Source organism: Argiope bruennichi, chromosome 11, assembly GCF_947563725.1.
Source record: "Argiope bruennichi chromosome 11, qqArgBrue1.1, whole genome shotgun sequence".
Classification (NCBI taxonomy): domain Eukaryota; kingdom Metazoa; phylum Arthropoda; class Arachnida; order Araneae; family Araneidae; genus Argiope; species Argiope bruennichi.
The window spans coordinates 38830252-38854796 of NC_079161.1; the positions used below are offsets into that span (position 1 = coordinate 38830252).

Here is a 24545-nt window from a genome sequence, read left to right on the forward strand (position 1 = left end):
AAAACAGTTAAGCGATTAATACTAGATCCATTCAAAAATTACAAAAGGATAATAGAAAATTGCACATCCTTGTCCAATCCATATTTCCAAGTCCAAGTATACGAAATATAGAGGAAGTATTGCAACCGTCAAAAAATTTGAATTCCGGATTTTGACCAAATTGGTTGCTAATCTTCACGTTTTAGAGATCCCTGAGTTCGAAAACACATTTTTGGATAATGTCTGTCTGTCTGTGACAAAGATAACTCGGTTAGACGAATGAATAACAAATTTTTTATGAAAAAAATTTTTTAACATTTGAAAATTATTATTAAGAGTATTATTCCATTATGTAGGAATATGTATTGTGAAGTATATAGTGTTAGATATCTCCACTATATTAGTATAGTACTCTATTTATATAACATATAAATACTTATATAATATACAAGTATTTATATATTATATAAATATTTATTTATATAATTATCAGCGTGCCAAATCTTAATCGATTTACTCGTTTGGATTTGAATTGTCGTTTTTGCATACACATGAACAAATACATAAGTATGCATAGTTCGAAACACGAGTTTTGGGATTTGAAACGCTGTTTTTTTTTTTTTTTTTTAAATTAACGCTTTTTCATCTATTTACCATTAAGGAACTAAAAAAAGACTGAAATAATTTCTAAAAACACGCATTTAAACAAATTTTATTGTCGCGATATCTTCAGAATGTGTGTGCTACTCACAGATTAAGGAAGACAGAACCGGAATCGGAAGTCTTGACCAGACCTCGCCGGAAGTGAAAAGAAAAGTAAGAAAGTATGGAAAATTATGTCGTTCATTTGAGATGTCAAACTGAAGAGATTTACCATTAAAAATACTCGCTAAATATTTGATGGAAAATATTATTTCTTCTAAGATATTATTAAGCAAATAATTAATTTTAATTCCTTTATAATGACCTGCATTGATTTATGTGGTTTTATCAAGGATGAATGGAAGATTCTTAGAAAATTTAATACGCAGAAGTAAGTTTTTTTTTTTTTGCATTTGTTTTGCGAAGTACAACTATAATTACATTTTATCTCTTATAAATCATTTAAATGATCTTATATTGCTTACTTTTTTTTATTTTTGAATATAAGTTATGAAAATCTGTATAAATAAAACTAAAGAACAAAAAAAAGTCGTTTTTCGACATTAATTTTTAAAGGAAATGAATATTTATTTAAATATAAATTATTCAATTAAAAAAAATTTTACAGCAAAAATTATTTTGCTTTCTACTGAAAATTTACTAAACAAATTATTGAAATCATGAATTGTTAAAAAATAAAGCAAAAAGGTATGAAGTACAAAATTGCATTATTGGGAATCATTGAATTAAAAATGCTGTTGTTCAAGGATTTTTATATTATTTTCCACCAAACGATAATTTTATTGTACATTTTTAGAATTGTGTATATATCGGGCATATCATTTAAAAATATATCTTCTGTTATTTATTTCAGTAGAAAATAGACGATTATATAATCTTTATACTTCGTTATGTATACATTTACTACATTTTTGTAAGGAAAAAATACCAATAATTTGTTTGTGCAAGATGGAAAAATATTCTCATTGACATAGAATTGTATATCTAAATAAAAATAATCTGTGCCTTTTTTCGCAAAACTGACGGGTGGACAATCTTACATTTTCTTATAGAGAATAAGTGCAGTTTTTAATTAAAAATATTTAATTACTACCGTCAAATTAGATGAATATATAATCTTTATATTTTTATATAGATTTCATTCATTAAAAAATAATACGATGAATCCTGCTTATGATTAAACGACTCTTTTCAATTTAATTTCATTAAACACTAATTTCACTATCAAGTCAGAGAAATTATCTATCAGGCGACGGTTAAGCCTATTTTAACGCATGTTAAACTTTATTTGACACTTAATTCTTAATTTCTGTTCTATCTTGCTGCTTTCGACTTAATGAAATGTCAGTCCCCTCAAGAGCATTTCTGTCAATCAATTATCGAAATATTGAGTTAAGTGGAGCTGTAAAATGAATCAGTCTGAAACATTTGATAGTGGTTCTTTTACATTTTACTGTTGCCATTCAGCAATAAGAGCGATTTCTGTGTCACGCCCTTTATAATATATATATATATATATATATATATATATATATATATATATATATATATATATATATATATATATATATATATATATATATATATATATATATATATATATATATATATATATATATATATATATATATATATATATATATGTGTGTGTGTGTGTGTGTGTGTGTGTGTGTGTGTGTGTGTGTGTAAGCATTATTTTGTTTGAAGCAAAAGGCAGGTTTGAAGACATAGGTGAGACATTTTACATTTTTAAATTCATTTTAATCCATCGGGAAAGCATAATTATTTACACTCAGGCGCGGACATGACATGTCCATCACAGTGAGACACAAAAGCAGAAGTCGAAAAAGAACGAAATGAATTATCCTTCATCTTATATAACCTGAGATTTTGATAGGGAAAATATTTCTTCATAGTGCTAATATATTAATAAGATTCTGATGGAGGTTTCTGACGCATGTTAATCACAAGTAAGGGAAACACATGGATCTTTTAAAAGGAATGTGCTTACTGGAATTTTTCCTATCCCTTCAAGCAGAGCGTGAGAATGTATCGGCGTTTAGCCGATTCAGCAATTTTATAATGTTTCTCTTAAATTAATTACGTAGAGAAAGTGGAATTGGATCAAGAAATAAGAGAATGAACTTACTAAGGGCTAAATTAAGATAAAACTTTGGAAATTAATTAAACTGAAATTAAAGTTAAAATATCATTATGTATGTATATATATATATATATATATATATATATATATATTCAATCAGTGCCGAATTTCCCATTAGGCAATCTAGGTAGGTGACTTGAGTTGATTGATTGAGAGAGGCGCAGACGTGTTGATTAAAAATATGGTTTAGGTACAGTTGTTATGTAAATGAATTTGTATTTACATAATATTATTGCATTTGTTTTTATGTAAATGAATTTCTATTTACATAATATTATTGTATTTGTTTTTATGTAACTGAATTTGTATTTACATAATATTATTGTATTTGTTGTTATGAAAATAAATTTGTATTAGGAATAATATTAATACATTTTTGGGCAGGTTTCTATCCGTTTCATTATATTCACTAAATCATTACAGTATTATTAGTGTAATGTGAAGTTATATGAGTCATAAAAAACACAAATTTCCTTGAAGTTATGGAAGTAAACAATTAACCAAAGGTATTTATTAGTTATTAACATGTTGATTCAGTTAAAACGTTTTGGAATGCACAGTAGAATTGACCGGCTGATTCAGAGACGGTCATTCCAATTTGTAGCATAGGACCGCAAAATGTCTAAAATAGCCACTGTATTCAATTATGGTCGGAAAGCCTTGATCAGAGAAAAGTTTTTTTAGTATTTGTATATTATGATGTAATAATTATTTCGTTTTAACAATCTATCTGTATGAATTAGATTATTGTTATTACAGATGTTTCATTAATTTATAATTCATTATTAATTAATAATTAGCAAAGGACATTTGTTTATTTACGTACCGAATAATATTTGTATTTCAGATGAATATGTCATCTAAACAACAAAAATGACGATTATTTTTAGAATTCATTTTCTGATGATAGTGATTCTCCCTTTACTAAATTCAGGTAAGCCTTTTTTTTTTTTTTTTTTTTTTTTTGCCCTTGTTTTCTGAATAAATTTGTTCCTGACATGATAAATTTTGCCAAATTTCTATTATACTGTCGTTTAAATTTCTATTATACTGTCGTAATACGTTTTCAATAATAAAAAGAGTAAGTTCATAAATTTTTGCATATGGAAAATTTAAAATACCTTGAAAGTCGGAAGGATAAGATCGGAGTTGTAGATATTGTTCCCTAACATTTCTAATGGTAATGACTTCAATACACAGTTAATATATATGGAATGTACAATTATACATTCCATACTTCAATGTACAATTAATAAATATGGAATCATCAATTACCGGTAAGAGGTTTTCGTAAACAATATGTGAGCCACTGCGTCTTGCTGGGGGAAAATTAGTTTTTAGAATCGTGTGGAACCAACCGAGTGGTTATTATAATATACTAACGCAACATTACTACATTTGTGGATTTTATAAATTTTAAACCTGCCGAGATCAAACGTCCTGTTGTTAGTGTAGTGCAAAAATTTGTTTGAGCAAGTAACCAGCAAAAGTACTATGAATGTTATCTGCCCTTAGTTCAAAATTACCACTGACCATTTACGTTTCAAGCTACTCCTGGTACAGCTTCAAACCTTGACCTAATTATAAATTTAAAAAATCTTTTACACAAGGTCAAAAGAACTTATCTCTTTCTTTCTTTTTTTTTTCTTTTTTTCGAATTTCCTTATTTTTATGGCCCATTTGAACTTAGTCATTGTTTAACTTCCTTGCTGGCTTGGATATATATTATTATAATTAGACGCAGCCATTTTGTAGTGAACCAACAAAATATTTTATGGAATTTTTGTGTTTATTCTGAAAAAAATTTTGAGATGTGAAATTTTGTCTGTAAAATTTAAGAATCTATAGTTCATTGATGCTTAAATTCCTAGTTGCCTTTTTAACAATTTATTTTTACTAAAACAAGGTTACATTAAAACCATATATATATATCAATCTATTATTTTAAAAAAAAATTCCATTGGTTTAAATTAAAAGGCTAGCTTGCCATGAACGTTCGTTTCTGTAGCTTGCTACATCAGAACACATTTCCATCCATTAAAAAAGGCGCTCAAGAGCGCCACTTTGATGATCTCTGACACTCAATAGTGCCATCTGGTGGAGAAAATGTATCATAAACAATTTCTTTTGTTTAGAGAACAGGTTGTTTAATGACATCTCTCAAAAATGTCTTGGAGTGGCTGGCACAAAAAGACCGCTTAACTTTTTTTAGCGAAGATTTTCATACCAAAAACCTGAAGACTTTCATATCAAAATAATAATAGTAATACTAAACAGATATTATGATTTCTTTTTCTTTTTAAACAGTATGTTCTCAATCAGTCTATGGGAGGAATTGCCGGGAAGTGTGGCACACAGGAAAGAAAATCTCACAGGAATATGTGATAGACGTAGACGGAGATGGACCTTTGGAACCCATAGCTGTTTATTGCGAGATGAATGGCGAAGATGATCCCCACGATGTAAGTCTACATGTTCAGATATTCAGTGTATATAGAGATTGGTTTATTTTTAAGTAATGCCTGATAGCACAACCTGTATCTCAATATTCTGCGATATTGTATTATCCAATATTCAGTAATATTAAACAATTTAGCGAATATTTTCAATAGCATACAAAGTTATTACTCTTATTGCTTTTATTTTACACTCATCTAAAGGAAAATTGTATTTACGTTATAATAAAAGTTCTATATAGATTTTATAAGTGTGGGCTGCATCGCATCACGCTTTAGATGAGTGAAATTAATTCCATTGATTCGAATCGCCTAGTGCTTATGTGTACATGACATATGGAAATGCCACAGAGGCTCACTTTGATGACACTGATCGACTTATTTTTCTTATGTCAGCAGTACATTAAGTGATCATGCAAGGAAACCATATTTGGGTTTTGGTTCTCCCTGATTTGGAAGATTTTATAAAGAAGTGAGAGGGGGAGGGGTAAGGCTTTTATTAGTGAATAAAAGTTTGGGGAGATCCGCTGACTTTATTTATTTTTTTCTTAACTAGTAGATATCTATAAAAAAAATAATATTTACATCATAGTGAAATTTTTTTATATGCTTCAAAGGTATGGACGGTATTACATCATGATTTAGAAACGTTAACTTATGTCCGTGGATACGAATCGGCCGGTGCTTATGAGCGCAACATGACGTATGGAAATGCCACAGAGGCTCACTTAATGGCATTAATCGACTCATCTTTCTCATGTCAGCAGTACATTAAATGGTCGTGCAAAGGAGCCATGTTTGGGTTTTGGTATCCACCCGATTTGAGAAGTTGGTAAGCAAACTTAGATTAATCGCGTGAATTTCATCTGTATGTACAAAATTTAGTCTCTCTCTGTGTGTGAATGCATCAATTTACATATTTTTTGATTGCCTTCCTAGCTAACTTTTGTTTCTTCTTTCTTTATTTACATTTTATTTTTATTTATTTTAATCTTTTAAAATTCTTTGTTGCAAATTTTTGATTTGTTGTTATTTTGATTATTTTTTTAATATTATTTTTATATTAATGGAATTTGGCCACCTTGTCCTTTTATATTTTTATCCTTTTTACATAAATCACAGATCCACGAGTTTTTGTGTAAAATGTCATAAACCGGGGCTATTATGTCCTTATGTAATCTGGCCTCCTTAATGTAGCGCCCTCAAGTGGCTAAATATAAAAAATAATCTTCAAATATGATTTCGTGCTACTAATATTATGAAAATGAGGTTCAATCTTCTCTAGTGGGGATGGCCAAAAAAAAAAAAAAACTTCATTTTAAAGAGATCCGCCTTTATTCATTTCTCTCTAGGCATCTCAGAGGCAAGCGTTGTTTACTTTTAAACAAACTGAATTTAATCTTAGAATGCACGATTTTATATATATATATATATGTGTGTGTGTGTGTGTGTGTGTGTGTGTGTGTGTGGCTGTGTGTGTGTGTGGGTGTGTGTGTGTGTGTGGGTGTGGGTGTGTTCTGAATAGCTACATGTAATTTTAAAAATTATTTTAAAAAAAATTTAAATAATTTTTTTGTGAAATTTTAAAAACAAATAAAAATGTGTCGAACGACTGCATTATGAATTAAATAATATCTACATAAGTGACACAAATTACATTATAATAAGTGCGCAATAAAAATAAAAATGCCTATTTACCAATGTATATTTTTTTACAATGTAAAACATATTTTGATAGTATTTTTAATGTTAGAACTATTTATACAGCAGTCATCTTGGTATCTTTCCAAGTTTCTAGTTTAATCTAATTCTAGATTGCTGTCGCCATATATCTGTCTTTTCTACAAATGCTTATCAAAAAGCATTGAAAAAAGAACTTCCAAACACTAATTGCTGCGTTTTGGAAGAGTCACGTGAAGCTCATGGAGGGAAATAAAAACATGTAGCCAAATTGCTATTTTATTCACTGTAAGGTTAAGACAATATTTTATAAACCTTAGAAAGGTTAATTATTTTCAAAAATTGACTTGTCAAAAGATAAGGTGACCATTTTTTTTTTAACCTGAAACCAGGACAACATGAATTTTGACCAGCCACGCCTAAATTTTATAAATTTTGATCAAAAATTCACCCAACGGCCAACATGCATACCTAAGTAAATAAAAAACTTATAAAAACTAAGTAAGAAACCGTACTTCTACATTTTTCACAATATACTTCACTAGGATCAATATTATTACTTTCTTTAATAAATATATACTTTAATTTTAAATCATCATTAAATACGCACTTTCGCCCTTTTGCCGCCATGATAATAATAAGGTAGGTACATAACAGTAGTTAGTACATCAGACCACCACTGGCTTGTATGACGTCGTGGTGGTCCTGCTCATACGACACCGGACGATATCACATGGAATTATCAGGGTTGCTAGTTCTAATTTTACTACTTTTATTTTATTACTTTTTTTGTTTTAATGTTTTCTAATCTACAACCAGTACTTTTCGTGTACTGGTTTTGTTTAATGACTAACCAGGACTTATGTCCTGAAAACCAGTTCTGTACTGGTAAAATCAGTACGAATGGTCACCTTATCAAAAGATCATCTTCTGTGCTTAAAATTCATGTTTTACTAAATCATCTGTGTTAGTATCCGTAATATTACAACAGCGTTGCCACTCACGCTAAGCTAAAAAAAAAAAATTGTAACAACGTTGTCATTCACTTAAAATTTTGAATTACAAATGTAAATATAACACTACTGAAGATCAAAAAAATTATCTTTTTAATGATACTAATATTTTAACGCGAATTCGCAAATTGTAGAGACTAAGTAAATGACAAAGGATACCGACGTGCTGTGATTGGTTTAAGCCTTGGCATCTTTATGGCAATGTTTTGCACTCATAATAGTGTAGTTTTCGCTTATTTGGCTCCAACCTTGTACCTTTCATTAGTTTTATGGAAGATACGAGTGAATATCATCACGATCTAATTTTTAATAATATAATTGTTTTCTTTAAATATTACTAGTAATACTACTAATACTAATTATTATTAATAATAATAAGTATTACTAATAATACTAGTAATACTACTAATACTAATTATTATTAATAATAATAAGTATTACTAATAATACTAGTAATACTACTAATACTAACTATTATTAATAATAATAAGTATTACTAATAATACTAGTAATACTACTAATACTAACTATTATTAATAATAATAAGTATTACTAATAATACTAGTAATACAAGTAACTAATGTTGTTTATGTACAGAAGTATAAAAACTAAATGAAAGTAATAACTCACCATATGATGCAGCAATTAAATAATTCTTATTTTTCTATGATTTTCGTTCCTTTATTAGATAATTTATGCAGTCATTGAAAGTTGTTGCTGAACGTTTGTTACTTTCCCATCAACTACATATGGGGAGATGATTACTTAATGCCCAAAACGTAGAAATATGTAAGCTTTAACGGAATATGTCATTTCGTAGCTAATTTTTTTAGTTATATCAAAATAATATTAAGAAGAAATACATACAAAAAATATTTTTAATAAATTGTAATTTTTATATTTCCTAAATTTAAGTTCCAGGATTTGATCTTTTCTGCTATATATATTTTCCAGATTAATATTACATGTAAACCATAAAAAATAGGGGGGGGGGGTAAATTCACAAATTTTCTCTATTTTTATAAAAATATATTTCGGCATGGCATCTCTTTGGCAAAACATTGCCAAAAAGATGCCAAGGCTTAAACCAATCACAGCACGTCGGTATCCTTTGTCATATACTTAGTCTGTACAATTTGCGAACTCGCTATTTTAACCAACAAATTAAATTTCTATTTTTAAGGATTTTAAAAGTAAAATAATTTAACCATATTTATCAGCAATTTAGCTCTCATGAAATAAAAATAAAATTTAACCTGCACCGGAAAGTTACACGTGCATGGGAAAAAATTAGCTTTTATCAAAGAGTTGCAATCACATTGACAAAAGCTCAAATTAAAAAATAAGTTAAATATTATTGCAAATGAAATTTCATTTTTCTAAAAAGTAAATGCAAAATATAACATTTAGCATGCTGATAAACAAAAATGTTGGGTTAAATGGTATTTTAACCCTTCCATTATTGCTTATAAGTTCGACGAATTCTAACTTTACTAACATTCCGAGATTAAATTCAGAAGATGCACTGAAAAACACAAATAACTCACATTAATGTATCACAGGATGTAAATTTAAAAAAAATTATCAGTTTACTTCAGCTCAATAAACGTAAACTTTGCTTATAAAGAAGAGAGAAGTTTCAAATAATATCGACAAAAATCTCAAATATAATGGAAGTCCAATAAAATTTATGATCACTAGTTTAAGGCAAATAACAGTACATAATTAAATAAAGATATTTTTTTCTCAAAAGGTGGGTCGGCAGACATTGGAAAGATCAATATTACTGGGGTGGTGCCGAAACTGATAGCTGGAGCTGTGGTTGTCATCCTTATTGCTACCCTACTAAGAGAAACAGCACTTGCAACTGCGACGATAATCCCAAGGTCAAATGGTTGCATGATGAGGGTCTTCTACTGGATACCAGCCGCCTGCCTGTGCTTGGACTACGATTTGGCGATACAGGGGAATCCAATGAAGCTGGGGAGCATCTGCTGGGACCTCTCAAATGCCGAGCAACTGGACACAGAAGTGAGTTATAAATATTCTGATGAATAAACTATTTAATTAAATATTTACAATTTACAGGTAAATATACCAGGTGTATAGGAAGTGTTATATATTTTAAATGATTAATTCCAATAAAGTTATCATAATTTTCATGTATTTTTAGCAGTAAAGGAGCAGTTTAGATTTTGAAAACGAAATAAAGAATAATTTAATATATCTAATATTAAAATTTGCTTCCAAAGAAATTTTATTTCTAACTTATAGCGACATAGAAATTGATGAGCAATTGTAATAAATAATGATGATCAAGTATCGTAAAATATTAAGTTTAATGGAATTTTATTCCCCATATTTTGCTGAACAAACTGTGATACAGTTTTAATGAATAATGATGATCAAGTAGCGTAAATTATTAAGTTTAATGGAATTTTATTCCCTATATTTTACTGAACAAACTGTGCTACTGTTTTAACGAATAATGATGATCAAGTATCGTAAAATATTAGGTTTAATGGAATTTTATTCCCCATATTTTACTGATCAGTCAAAGTGAAACCCTATTTAATAAATGATATTGGATAAATATAATGAATCATGACTTCAAAGGATTTGTTTTTTTCTAAGTTTGCAGAATTACAAATAATTTTAATGAATTATGTTGGTTAAAAATAGTTAAGTAATTTTAATTAATAATAGTTAGTAATTTTTTTGGATATCGAGTTATGTTTAATGATTGTGCTATCAATATTATCAGTAAAAACGCATCGCAAAAAGGGAAATCTGCAAAAGTGCCATTATATGTATGTTCTTAAACAGAATATCTGGAAGGTTAAGTGTAATATAAAAAAAAATAGGATGTTGCTATGAGAAAAAAAGTTATAGACTGAGGCTCCGACCCGCTTGAAGGCACGCGAATTAACCTGAGTGACCGGACCGTCGCAACAGCAACAACTGGCGGGAACTGTGGTTGAGTCCTAAGGGACATCACCGGCCACGGTACAATCCTTCCTTATCGATGGGAGGAGCCAGACCCCCACGTTTTCGTATACCCACAGGGGTGACGAGAATCAACCACCATGCCGGAAGCTTCTCATACTCAGGTTTCCCAACCAAGAAAATGTGCGAAAAAAATTAACAGACAAATATCAAAATTTGACGCGACACGATGTGTCACATCTCCGTTAAAAAGATTGATCCAAAGTTTGAATGAAATGATTCATCAATTGCATAAACAGGCGTTTCTACCACACGATATAATATATGTTTGATCCATTTTTTCGCTGTTTGAGTGGGCTATGGCAGAAGAAGTTTCTGCTTTTGTTTTTACAGTGATGGATAAAATTTGTTAATTAAAAAACGAGTTGTAAAATATAATGATCTATCTGATTAATAGAGAGTGGCAAAACTATTCGCTACGAGTAAAGACAAGGTACTCGAACGAGGTGTTTGCTATGAATGTTCGACACTTTCTTTGACTCGATCTACAATCAGATCGATTAACCCAGCCACAGGGTATGGAACGGTTGAACGGCTGGCGGGAACGAATTCACATCAAGATCTGAGCAGGCTCGCAGAGTTACAACTATTATAAACAACTAAACTATTATAAACTATATTCCAAACAAACATAGCAAAAGTCAGTACAATAATACAGAAAATAACAAAACTTTCTAAGTTATAAATATAAAGGAACTATTACTCTCAAAATAAAACTACAAAAAGCTAAAGCAATGCCTTCGGAAAGATAAATAAATAAATACAAATTATTTCTCGAGTTTCAGGGAATCATATTGAAAGAAATTTCCATTATTTTGGGCAATATAAGCGACAAAAAATGAAATTTTGCTCGGAATTTTCATTCAAATAGCCATTTACAGGACAGGCGGATTCGAAAATCCTTTGTGAAACTGCAACTAAACAAATTAATTAAAAAATATATATAAATAAAGAAATAAATGGAACTTAAATAAAAATGAATAATTGAAAATAAAAAAAAAATAAACGAATGGTTCGCAACAACAAATTCTGTTTGTGAATTTAAAAAAATCAGAAAATGGTCCATAGTCATTGACAAAGAAAATGGATTGTCGATTAATGATTAATGCTTTAATATCTAATCTCGACCAGAAATACCTTTATACGCAACCTGTTACTAGATCTATTACTTTCTTTGACTCGGGTGAGAAAGATCAGCATCTTCCAACACGAATATTCAACATTTGACATTGAAAATTCGTGTAACAAATTGACGCCTGCTTCAGATTAATATATTTATAATTATCTATTTCTACAATACATAGTAAAGACTACAGTTTACTTTACTAAAAACAGCTAGTGTGCATTAAGAAATATTAAACAACTGCAGGATCTAAAATATTTCCTTCCCATTATCCAAACAACTAAAGGAATAGACTGAAGTTTACTAAGGATATTGGTATCTATTTACATATGTCTCATACATACATTTAGACATATCTCAATTCTATTGACATATGACTAAATGTATGTATTTACATATGTCAAATATAATCGTTCTTGTACAATAAATTTTCATAATTATATACAAATCTTGTCCTCAACTCGAATTAAATGATTTGCATTCTCAATTCAACAGTTAAACTGATGGAAAATCTGAGAGCCCCAATAACTTTAATGACTCCACACTATGGAGAAAAGGGAGCATATCCTCCACCATTCTACAACTACACCTGGACTGTTGAGATACCAGAAAATGAAAATATGGAACTGCTTTTTCCGGACTATGATGTTATTCATTATGGATCATACAACTCTGTTCCTGGCTGTAGGCACATAGTAACAGTGAAGGCCATAGAGGCAAATACAAACAGAACTGTGATTATTGCTCGACAGAAGAGCCCACCTTATTATGCTTCGTCTGGATCCAGGACCATACTCAACATAACCTTCACTACTTGCAACCAGGATGAAAATCTTCCCAAAAGCAGCAGAGGATTCAAAGCTTATATTAAGAAATCAGGTAAGAAGATGTTATGAGTCATTTCAAATTTCAAAGCTAAGTTTCCTTCTAAGTATATAAACTTTACCATTTGGATTATTGACGTTTTAAATTAACATTCTGCTATCTATATTACAACGAATCTAACTAAACTAATTTAAAAGATTTTGTTAACAGCTGTAGCTTCTTATATTCAACTTGAATCGATCGAGTTACTTTTTCTGTCCAATTTAAAAGAAAGAACAAAACCACATGTAAGGAAACTATTTATATAAAGGTTTCCGAATATATAAGAACATTACGTACTTAAAAGAATAATGGCTCAAATCTAGATACAGAATCTCTCCATTCTTGGTGCACTGGTTGTTTTTTTTTTTTTTTTCAGAGACGAGGATATACTTTTCGAAAAAGGCTGTATGAACTAAAAAGGAATTTTTATGAAAGAAAACCAACAATTTATTTTTAAATATAATATATAATCATGAACCGTTATAAAATTAGTGCATAAGTAAGTAAAATTGAACGTTCAGAGTGAAAAGTAGTTTAGATGAGCTAATTCTGGTGTTCTGCGTGAAAACGTAATTTTACTGAAGTTTCAGACTGAAATACCAAGCAATGCTGCAAATGTATAGAGTGCTAAAAAGCTCGGTTTTATTCCTAAATCACAAACTCGTGGAAAACATATATATTTTGCTTTCCTCTTTTGTCACTCGACAAGAGATGTTTGCTTGCCAGATGTGCCATGTTTTTGTCATGTTGTTACTGTGGTGATCCTGCTTTCATCAAGATGATGTCGCGGTAAAAGCATGCGATGAACGAAGCAACTGCATTTTTTTTCTGGGATAAAGAGATTTAAATATAGTTGCTATATATCTCATTTACTTGCAAAAAAATCTTCTTCTTAATGTTTTTTAAATAAAAATACTGTTGACTCCTGCATTCCACGATTAATCCGCTAGCAGGAGCGCCCAGCTAAAACGGCGACGTCATCTGGATGAAAGCAGGATCACCATACCATTTGATGAAGATTTCAAACCCACGTCATATTTTAGAAATTGCCTTCAAAAATTGACTAGTGATGTATAAATCTCAATCCACAGTATAGATACACAAATCTACAATTAGACCAATAAATCGCGCTCCATAGTTTTTTTTAAAAAAACCCTCATTTAAGTAATTTGTTGTATATCTTTTAATGTATGCATGTAAGACTACCATCTTCCCAAACTGAAAGCAATAAGATTGTCATATCCAATTTTGCTTCTTCGTTTTCCGAAGATATTTGTTTACAAGAGCGAAACGTTTTCGCAATACTACTTGTGTAAACAATGAATAGTGTTTGAAAGATTGAAGAATTCAAACTTCTATCAAAATAAATTTTAAAATAATTTTTATTACATTACTTTGAAATAACTGAAATTCAAAAACATTTTCAATGGATAAGATTTTAAATATAAATAACGAAGTGCATCTAACGTATTGTTTCTAATTTTGCAAATTGAAAATATTTTGTCTTCTTGGCAAGGTTTTGGCGTCGTAATTGGCATAAAAATGTGGCGATATGTTTGGCGACTTGACGTCACGAAATTTCTGTTCTTATTTTTTTGGAAAATTCGAGATCTTTCGAGAATATAAGAAGACAATCGCAAAGAAGGCATTGTTGTTGCTCTTTCGCTGACCAACCTGTGGCACACAATTGCCGATGTTTTTGACCACAACGAGACTGCTAAATTTGGTAGAGCCGGTTTGATACGTAACATTTTGAATTTTTCCCATGCTCTGTGAAAGCTAATCCATTGCTGCGTCATAGTCTATTGAAGACTAGATAGTTTTTAGTTGGTTAACAGTAAATATTTCTAAATAATTACCGTAAATGAATTTCTGTTCGTGCCTTTTTAATAAAATCTATTCAATCCACTAACCATTCCGAAACGCTATGATATTCTGTTAGATTTATAATAATATTATCAAAATGAAATATTGATGGATTGTCGTTGCTGATGTTAAAATTATACTGGATAGCGGTGTCAACGGTGAAGCAGGTTTTCATAAATTAAATTAAACGAAGACGTAAAAAAAATCTAAGGATGAAGAACTAATCAAGCAATTAAAGAAAATTAGTCCCACTGGTAATGTACTTATTGCAAAAGTAGTGTACTTTTCTATTTCGCCGGCGCAGGTGATAAAGTCGCCAAAAATGATATAACCGACGTCAGATGGAAATCTTAGAACTAACATTTAATAAAAATTTTTATGCGCATACTGTGTGTTGTCGCCAATTAAGTCTGCTTGGTGAGATTTTAACTTTTTCAATGTCTTAAAAAGAATGAACGAAATCCACAAAATTATCTATAATAATCTTAAACCATTAGGCGAATTAATGCATGCTTATTATTGTTAAGGAAAGGACATAGGAAACTATCTAAATATTTTGATGAACAACTATTCGAATTCTACGACATACCTAAGAAATCTACGAAGAAAGTGATCAAAGGATTGCCAATGGACTATACTAGTGCCTGAATATCAGTATTGAGACATTCTAAATTCTACTACAACAGAAATAATTCGTAACTTATGAAAATATGAAACATAATTCTGTTAACCAGCTTAAATAATTCTACACACACACACACACAAAAAAAATCCCTTATCGAACTTTCAAGAACATCTGAAATTGAGCATATTGCCAATATTTAAGATCTGGAAGCGATAAGTTTCATGATTGTTGAACAAAAAATTTATCTGAAAAACATTCCGTCAATTTTTCTCTTGTCAGAAATTTGTCCGCCATGATTCAGGAAACAAGCTGCAAGTTCGTTGCCTCCTGTAAGCTAAAAAAATGACTCAAGATAAGAATGTAAAAAAAATTTATAGCCAGTTGCGATGAACCAAACACAGTCTCAAATAGAGAGTGTTCGAAATTTGAAGATTAAATCTACCGTCGTGATAGATAAAACTTTTGCGTCGCTGTTCAAAAAAAAAAAAAAAAAAAAAAAATCAAAGAAACCTGAAGTTAAAATTATTAACGAAACAAACCAAGAGATGGCGCTACAGATACCGTCAACTGGCTTCAAGTAGAAATCAACAGAACTAATAATCTGACCGTTGTTTTTAAGTTTATATAAAAAAAACATTAAGAAAATACAGAAAAAATTATGTAACAGCAAGCGAGTTCCTGAAAAATTAAGACTTAAAATGACTCGAATGTGTTTATCCTTGCGGAAGAAGTAATGACTTTTTAAATGAACCGTTGAAACCATTATACAAGTCTAATATGAAATTTGCCAGCCTTTCTCTTAGGTCATTTTTTCCTACTTCAATGTCTTCTCCCCTTCCTTTCATTTTTTTCTCACTATAATTTAACTTCTATTTACCAAAATTTCTTTCTACTAACTCTGCTCCAGTTAAATTATATATATAAAAAAAAAACTCTTTTATGCCTTGATAAAATATATATATATATATATATAATGGAATGGAAATTATTGGCTTTACACTCAGACTCGCCCAACGAATGTTCCATCTGTTCAGCATAATTGATTCTTAATTTTTGAATAATTAATTTTTTTTTGAACTAAAAGAAATGAAGATTAAGTAACACTGTTCGATATTTGAATATTTTTTTTTTGTATCATACTAAGTACTTAATAGAATCCACCGAAGTAATATTATATAGGGCAAATGAAAATTGATTAATTGGAATTATTTATTTAACCGAAATAATTATTGCATTAAATAAATGTTAAATAAATCAAATTTGCTCTTTAAGTTATGAGAGATAATTATTAATAAATGCAAAGTAATTATGTGTTTGAGAGAATTCAATTGGAATTTCAGAGCCAAGGATTTATATTCAGTTTAATCTGTTCCTAATAGAGATGAATGTTCAGCAGATGTGATAATTAATCACCCATCAAAACTTTATACCTTTAAAAAATAAAATTATAAAAAAATTTACCGTAAGTAGTTCTTCGTGTTATTTATGTATTTATTATTTTTTATAAATTACGCAAGTCAAAAAAGAAAGTTAATGGCTCGATATGATATTCAGTAGTTCTATTTAAAATGGACATGCACCTTGATCACTTTATTATTATTTAGCTCAGAAATTTTTGATGCGGTAAGGAAAGTGAAAATGGCTTTCGAAAAGAAATGTGCAATGACGTCACATAAATGAAATGTTATCAACATAATATACAACTAAATAATAAACAAATACGTAATCAATAAATGAAAGAACGAAAATTTAAGCATAACGGTTATTCTACCACTAAAATAAATATTCATATTTTTTATAATATATATATGTTGTAATTTCATTCATGTTGTTAGCGATAGGGATGAAGCGTTTACAGAACTGAGTGTAGACCGTCTTGAACGGCAATTTTCCTTGACCGGTTTCAAACCAAGAAACTGGCAATTGGCGTTGGAGCATTGTTCAGACTCTAAAATATTTACTACATGAAGTAATGATAACAACAGAAAATGACAAAAAAAAATTATTGAATAATCTGTCAGTTATGAAACCTTCAGCCCTTCGCTTTTAATTTGTTTAACAAATTTTAAAGTGGAATTTCGATCAGTTGCTATTTAGGTAAAAATCATTTTCTCTTCATATTTAGCACTACAGTTCGCAAATTTCTACAGTGAGAAAACCAGATGGCGCTGCAAACAACTCGCTGCAATGCAGTAAGACAATATGGGAATAGTGCAATTGCTTTATATTTTTTTAATGTAAAATATAACAAAAACATTAAACATTTTTTTACTTTATGTAAACGCTTTTCTTAATATAAATATCTTAACAGTGACAAACTAATGACAATGCCATGAATAGATGGCGCTGCAAACATTTACACAATGTAGTGCAATAAAACAGTTTGGGAGTTCTGTAAATGCTTTACATTTTTTAATGTATAATACCATAACAATAAATATGAGCGATACATTTGTGTAAGAGCTTTCCGTAATATTAATAATGATAAGAAAGGACGTAATCCTACTATTTATAAAATCGCTCAATAAATGGCAGATATTGAATCGCTAAATAATTGAAAGGCAAGAAATAAACGTAATCATATTTTGTTCACAGGCGAAATCTGGTGGCGTTGAAATAGCAATGTAAAGTACAGAATAGAATTCAAAAACTCAGTCGAAAAAACATCTAGTAGATAAATGGTCTCTCACAATATACAAAAATATTAAATAAAGAAGGGGAAATGGCGATGACGTTTCTGATATCCAGGAAGGAGCGCCCTCTATTATCTTGATGAATGCTAGTGCTAGAATAAGGATGCTAGAAAAAGATGATTCTAATTTCAACATAATTACATTTTTTAAGTATTGCAAAGCTGGAGACAATAATTGGATATTTCGCCCTTCATTTCGAATAAAATTTAAAATAAATGTTAATAATAATAATAAAGAAATTGAAATCTGCTATGATAAATTGTAAGTTATAGTGTGAGAAAATTTTTATTTGGCAAATATAATTTTGGACTTCCGTGAGCTGGAATTTTTAAAAAACCCGTCACGACAATTTTGTAAAAATGTTAATTTAGTTTTCTGTTATAAATACTCTTCAGGTATATTTTCAACTAGAATTAAAAGTAGATGGTAATGATGAATCTAGAAATAAAACATTTTTAATTTGGAATATTTTGTGACGTTCTGACGTCTCGGTGAAAACAAATGTTCATAGTCGATAATCTTCGACGTCCCATAGTTTTTATATTTATATCTGACAAACTATTTTTTAACATCATTCCCAAAACACCATGTTTTCAGAAGATAATTTTGAACCTTTATTTTTTCACTTCGTATATTTTGAATTTAATTATTCATGTGCAAAGAGTGGAATAAATGTTGATATGAAGTTATCTATAAATAATTGTTTTAACTTATTAATGCATTGTATTGTTTGTACAACTATTAAATCTGATATTACATTTCGTAAGCACAAAAATTTGGTAAGTGGACATATTTTAATGGATTTTAATTTCTATAATTGATATGTACCGTCGGTAATTATACACAGCATACCTAAAATGCAGTTTAAGCATAATTTTTATATCTTTTTTTCACAGTCTCGTAACATATCTGCATTAGAAATGTGGTAAAGTGTAAAGAAGCGAATAGGTTTTAGAAACATTTACTGATAATAGCCGGTATTAGATGCTGATTAACTGTTACACTGATTATAATTAGAGGATATTCATCTTATGAAAAGATCCAATCGAAGGCATTCTTCTAAATCATGGGAATGAAAGCGAAAAAAAGAATTATTCGCAAAGATAAAAAGATAAAAATCAAGCAAAAATATTTATCCAAATGATAATTCTTCTTCAAAGTCTCGCAAAGTGCCATTTCTCATAATATCTTCTTTTTTCAAACTTAAAGAATAATTTATATCTATATATAATTGAATGTCTGTTTATTTGCTTGAATCATATAAAATTCCATACTCTGACGGATTTCACGTTTTTTCGCCAAAATTTTTGAGTAAATCGCAGTACAAACATCATTTGCACACCATCTTAAAACTAAAAAAGAAATAAAAAGTTTTATAGTGACAATTTCATTATTGTTGAAATTTTTTTAAAATTAACTTTTCAGTCATAATTATATTATAACTTTTATTGATTCCAGTTTTTGTGTGACTATAAATTGAATAATTTATAAATTTTTGTGTTTTGCTGTTTCATACATACGTATCGAAAAATTAGAAGTCGACAAAATGAATACAGTATGTTTGTACAGAAATACCTCGCTCTTATTTGCAGTACGACTGTTTACTTTCGTAAATTAAAACAGAATTAAGTGAACGGAAATTACACTTATGACGAATGAATTCTAATATTCAAGAATTTTTCAAATAAATATGGCATTTAAACTAAAAATTTAACATTTTTATGAGACATTTTTTTCCCTGTATATTGTTTCTATGAGCACTTGTACAGTCCATCAAACAATTCTTATTACACTTATTTTTTGGAGAAAGATTAATTTAACATTTACAACTTTCTTCGGGTTAATAATATATTTGTTGACCCCTTTATATGTTTATCATCTTAAGGTTGCAGGTTAATCTGAAATAAGTTTCTAAGAGAATGTTAAAAAGCATTTGCTTTACCAAAATGTGGTAATAGGGGGATATGAATTAACTTAGTTAATTTCCTATTAGGCTCATATAATGCATTGTCGTCTAATTTACGCTGAGGCAACTATTCCAGATAAAAAAGCTTTTTGAATTTCCTGCTGATTTTGTTAGTCAGGTGGGACGTTTAGGCGAGCCCGCTTCAGCGAGAAGCTATCTCCTGTATTGGCGGAAAGTTGGAGTAAGTAGCCTTGCTTTTGGTAAATGCCAGGGACTTTCTGTGGTCCTTGGTAGTTGGTGGTGGAAGTTGAACTGGCGCTGCTAGAGCAGTCCTCTGGTGGAGAGGAAGGTGGAACGCCGTCCAATAGGAACTCAGCTGCAGTGGGGATGGTGCGTTGGGTTGTAATGCGGATCGGAGTGTGTAGCCGGCAAGAAATTGAGTGTACTACTTAGGATAGTCTATTGTTCGTTCAAAGGAAATCAGCATGCATTTACAGGGGATGGGATTGGGTTTGGTTTGTCATGACAGCTAGGAATATGGAGATGATGAGATTTTAGAATAACATAACATTTCTTGGTCTATTGATATGGGGTTGGGGGTTATATTTTTCGATAGCTTTAACTGCCTCGTTTTCATGTATATCGAGTTTGGTAAAGAAGTTGGTTACTATTTTCTTTATTGTTTATCTGAAAGTGGGGTACATGCGGGCTTTGTAGATTTCAGAACTAGGCATGGCCCAAGTAGCACCACATATTTGCCTAATCATTCTGTTTTGCAATGGAAAATACATCCCGTGGTCTCAGGAAGCCAAATACCTAGGTGTCATAATGGAAAGGAAATTAAATTCGAGGGCACACTTTAATTACGTAAAGGATAAATTCCGAGTTAAATCGCGCAAGTACTTACCCCTAATTTCTCGGAATTCAAAGATGCACAAAGACACTAAAATATTTATTTACACAGCCTATTTGCATCCGATATTGACCTATGCATGCCAAGTTTGGGGACATGCAGCAAAACTAATCGTAAATGATTTTGTTAGTTGAATTTTCCTTCCTTTTTATATGTTGGACTATAAGTTTGTTGTGGTAGCTTCATAAGCCAGATAACAACCTCCAGACTGGAGTGATCACTTTTATCTAGTGTTAATGTTACTCGGCTATGAACCCTTACCTTGCAAGTTCGAACCTCAAACAAGCACAAGTTCTTTGACAACATTTCTTAATTCGTTTTCTATATCCAATTCTATCTATTATCTAAGGAGGAGGAAGGCGTTGAATAGTTTTGATTTGATTTTGAAGCGAAATTAATTGTTGTAAGTATATAATGTTATTCAGATGAGAGACGATGTCATCAATTTAAAACCTGTAGCTAATTCTTGGATCCTCAGGTTCCATTTCTTGATATTTAAAATTTTTAAGTTGGTGGTGATATTGGTATTTATATCTATTTCGAATGAGACTGGAATATGATCGCTGTTTAGATTGTTTATAGAATTTTTTATCTTCTGACGGGAGGTTTTCAAATTTCCTAAATCCAGTGTCTTTGGGTCCAAGTAATAGAAGAGGCTTAGTTCAGGTGGGACCAGAAGAATGAGAATATTAATACAGATAGAACTGTAAATTGTTGCACCATTTACGTGCTGTCTGCCTGGGGAAAAAAATTCTTTGCTTTATATCAACAGTGTCAAAGTTAATTGGGGGGAGCTTTAAAAGCTATTTTTATTTGTTTATTTTCAGTCAGTTCATATGTATATGATTTAAGACCACGTTCTAAAATTTTTCTTTGAATTGTTCGAAGGTTATCCTTATTCGGAAAGAAAACTTTTCTCCTTTGATATCATTCTTCTTGTTATTTATTAACTCATCAGGGTGTTCAAAGCTTCAAGTTATTTTGAGACATTCTAAAGATTGTCGATTAATATTGGTAATATGCAACAACTTCCATTTTCATTTTTATTCTCAAATTGCGGTTTTTGATGGGAGTTTTGAAATTCTAATCCAATTTATTACATTATTAGAATAAATGAGTTCTTTTCCAATGTTGTGATTCCGGATAATTTCATTCCCATCCTGACACTGAGTGAACAGCGTCATTAGTTTTATCAGTGGAGATAACAAAACTATTACTTGCACTTATTCCGAATTGGGAGCTTCTAATCTCTATTAATTTGAAACTTGATTATTCTTTTTAACTTTTTTCGTACGGGATTGTTCTATAAACAGTTAACACTAGACCCACTTTTACTGCTTAATTTAACCTTACTTTAATATATTAAAGGGGGAATAAATTAAAAACAAAAGCTTAATTTTCAAATTTGCAATTTTTAATGCAAATCTGTCCTTATGAAATTTTAACAAAACATCGATGTTTGGATGACGATGAACTTCTAAATAGTCAGAAATGTTTTCAGATATAGCAATCAAAATCCATAAGAATGGTGCATTGAAATAATTGCTCATGTTTACACTCAGAAATAGAAAAGTCAAATTAAGCACTTACCCTATCTGCAGTCTTCAAGACATCCATGGTAATCAAAATATTCATAAAAATGACATGAGGATACTAAATGAGTCATCATTCATTCGAGCATGCAAAAGCACATGTATAATAATATTCCGTTTGATTATTGCAGTAAGACGTCACACAACACTGTTTATTTAAGTGACTGTATTAAAATGAAGTTATAGATGACGCTATTAAAGCGTGCATGTCTATATTCTCTCAGAGACATAAAAGAAAACATTTTCATCAGAATCAAAGCCTGGAAGCAACAAAATGGCGTAGCACTTTATCCGGTTACTTTGAACAACACCACTTTAAAAAAAAATTTTCCTCAAGACAGATATTTAAAGAAGATTCAAATTACTCTCGGACTGGTGTGAATATAGAATTAGCTGCTATCAAACAAAATCTTAAAATAGGTTTTAAAAAGATTATTTGAAATTGGTTTCATTTGAAATTGTATTTCCAATCAATTTTTCAATTCAAAATTACGAAAAAAAATGCACATTTAAATAATGAAGTATATTTCATACACTTTATCATCCAGTCTGCTACTTTTATTGTAAATTCTTATAAATAAATTATTTCTCAAAATTGCTTTATTTGTTCACTATGCATTCATTTTTCTGAGTATCTTTATTGCAACAGTTAATGACAAACATACTATCATCGTGATTTTATCGTAGACTCTCTATGTTATTATAATATGAAATCCAAAAAAATATATATATACTTTCCGTTGTAAGACTAACAAAGCAGGAAAATGAATGGGAAGAAATAATTGTTGTTGTTCTTAACAATTAGCAAAAGTTTTTATTTTGTAGTTCGGCTTTAACTTATTTCGTTTCTAATATAGTTCAGACAAATACAAGATAGAGATGAAATGAGTCGATAAATTATTTTAAACTTGGGTTTTAAATCAAGAACTCTAAATTTATCATTTAAAATTAATTTCGATATAAAGATGTGTTAGCCAATACAAATCTAGAATGATACCGAATATAAATATGTACAATATAAATGTAAAATGTTGCCTTTTTACTTTAGCATTTCCATTTGAAAGTACTGAAATAAATGTTGGATTTAAAAAATATATTAAACATAAGGGAAATTCATTATTGGAGCGTCAATGATATACAGGATATTCAAATTATCAAACGGGTTTTCGGAATACTTTGCATTAATAATAAGTATGTATAGTAATTACTAATAATTATTATACATTTCAACAAACGTTGTCACTTCAAACATTTGCACTTTGGATTTAACCTGTTTAATTATCATAATAGTGTTATTTCCATTCGAATCTATAGTTTCAGCTTTCAAACAGCATATCAATTATTCAAACTACTTCGAATAATTATTGTTTTTTAAATATGTGCTGTGAAAGCTTATAAGCCAGATAACAGCTACGAAACACGGTCAATCGCTTTTGTCTTGTGGTCTTATTACTCGGCTCAGAACCACAAGGTCCCGGGGTTCTATCCTCTCTCTTAACAATCTGCCACATATGTGTAAAATAATTACTACACTTTCTAATAATCGTAAGAGATTTCATGGTAATGCGCGATCTATTTTTTACTATACTGTATTAGGGAATACATTCTAAAGGTTGTCTTGCTTTGTACAAATATTATACATAATGAAATTCACGTGAGTTGTTACTTCAGCCTACATTGAATACACCAAAATACATTGTAAATTGGAAGGAAGAATCATAATAATAAAGAATAAGTACAAAGCTAATTGTGATTCTAAAAAATCTTCATTTAAACAACGATAGGTATTAATCCTACAGACTCAGTGGTAGAATCTTATTCAAATTTTATTTAAAGAATAAGAATGTTTTCATTGTGAATTACAAGTGTTTCGAGTGTAAAAGACTTGAATTTTGCCGATATTTCGAAAGTGGCATTTAAGTTAAGAATTTGAACAATGTTCTCATTTTGATAATTATTTTCAGCCTTTTTGGTGCATTGAAGTTGAGTTTATTCCATA

At 29.9% G+C, this 24545-nt stretch overlaps 1 protein-coding gene across 4 annotated transcripts in view; it reads left to right on the top strand.

Moving 5' to 3' along the window:
- The first annotated feature begins 848 nt into the window (after window positions 1–848).
- The window catches only part of LOC129956919 (uncharacterized), a 103306-nt gene continuing 79609 nt past the window's right edge, over window positions 849–24545 (top strand). For 3 of the 4 annotated variants that reach the window (XM_056068957.1, XM_056068956.1, XM_056068958.1), the window contains exons 1-6: window positions 849–1012; window positions 3654–3740; window positions 5114–5268; window positions 5880–6094; window positions 9709–9986; window positions 12580–12963. In XM_056068957.1, coding sequence (XP_055924932.1) covers window positions 3680–3740; window positions 5114–5268; window positions 5880–6094; window positions 9709–9986; window positions 12580–12963 — 1093 coding nt within the window. In that variant the 5' untranslated portion in view covers window positions 849–1012; window positions 3654–3679. Of the gene's footprint in view, window positions 1013–3653; window positions 3741–5113; window positions 5269–5879; window positions 6095–9708; window positions 9987–12579; window positions 12964–24545 lie in introns of those variants that run through there. The other variant, XM_056068959.1, reaches the window with a different exon arrangement.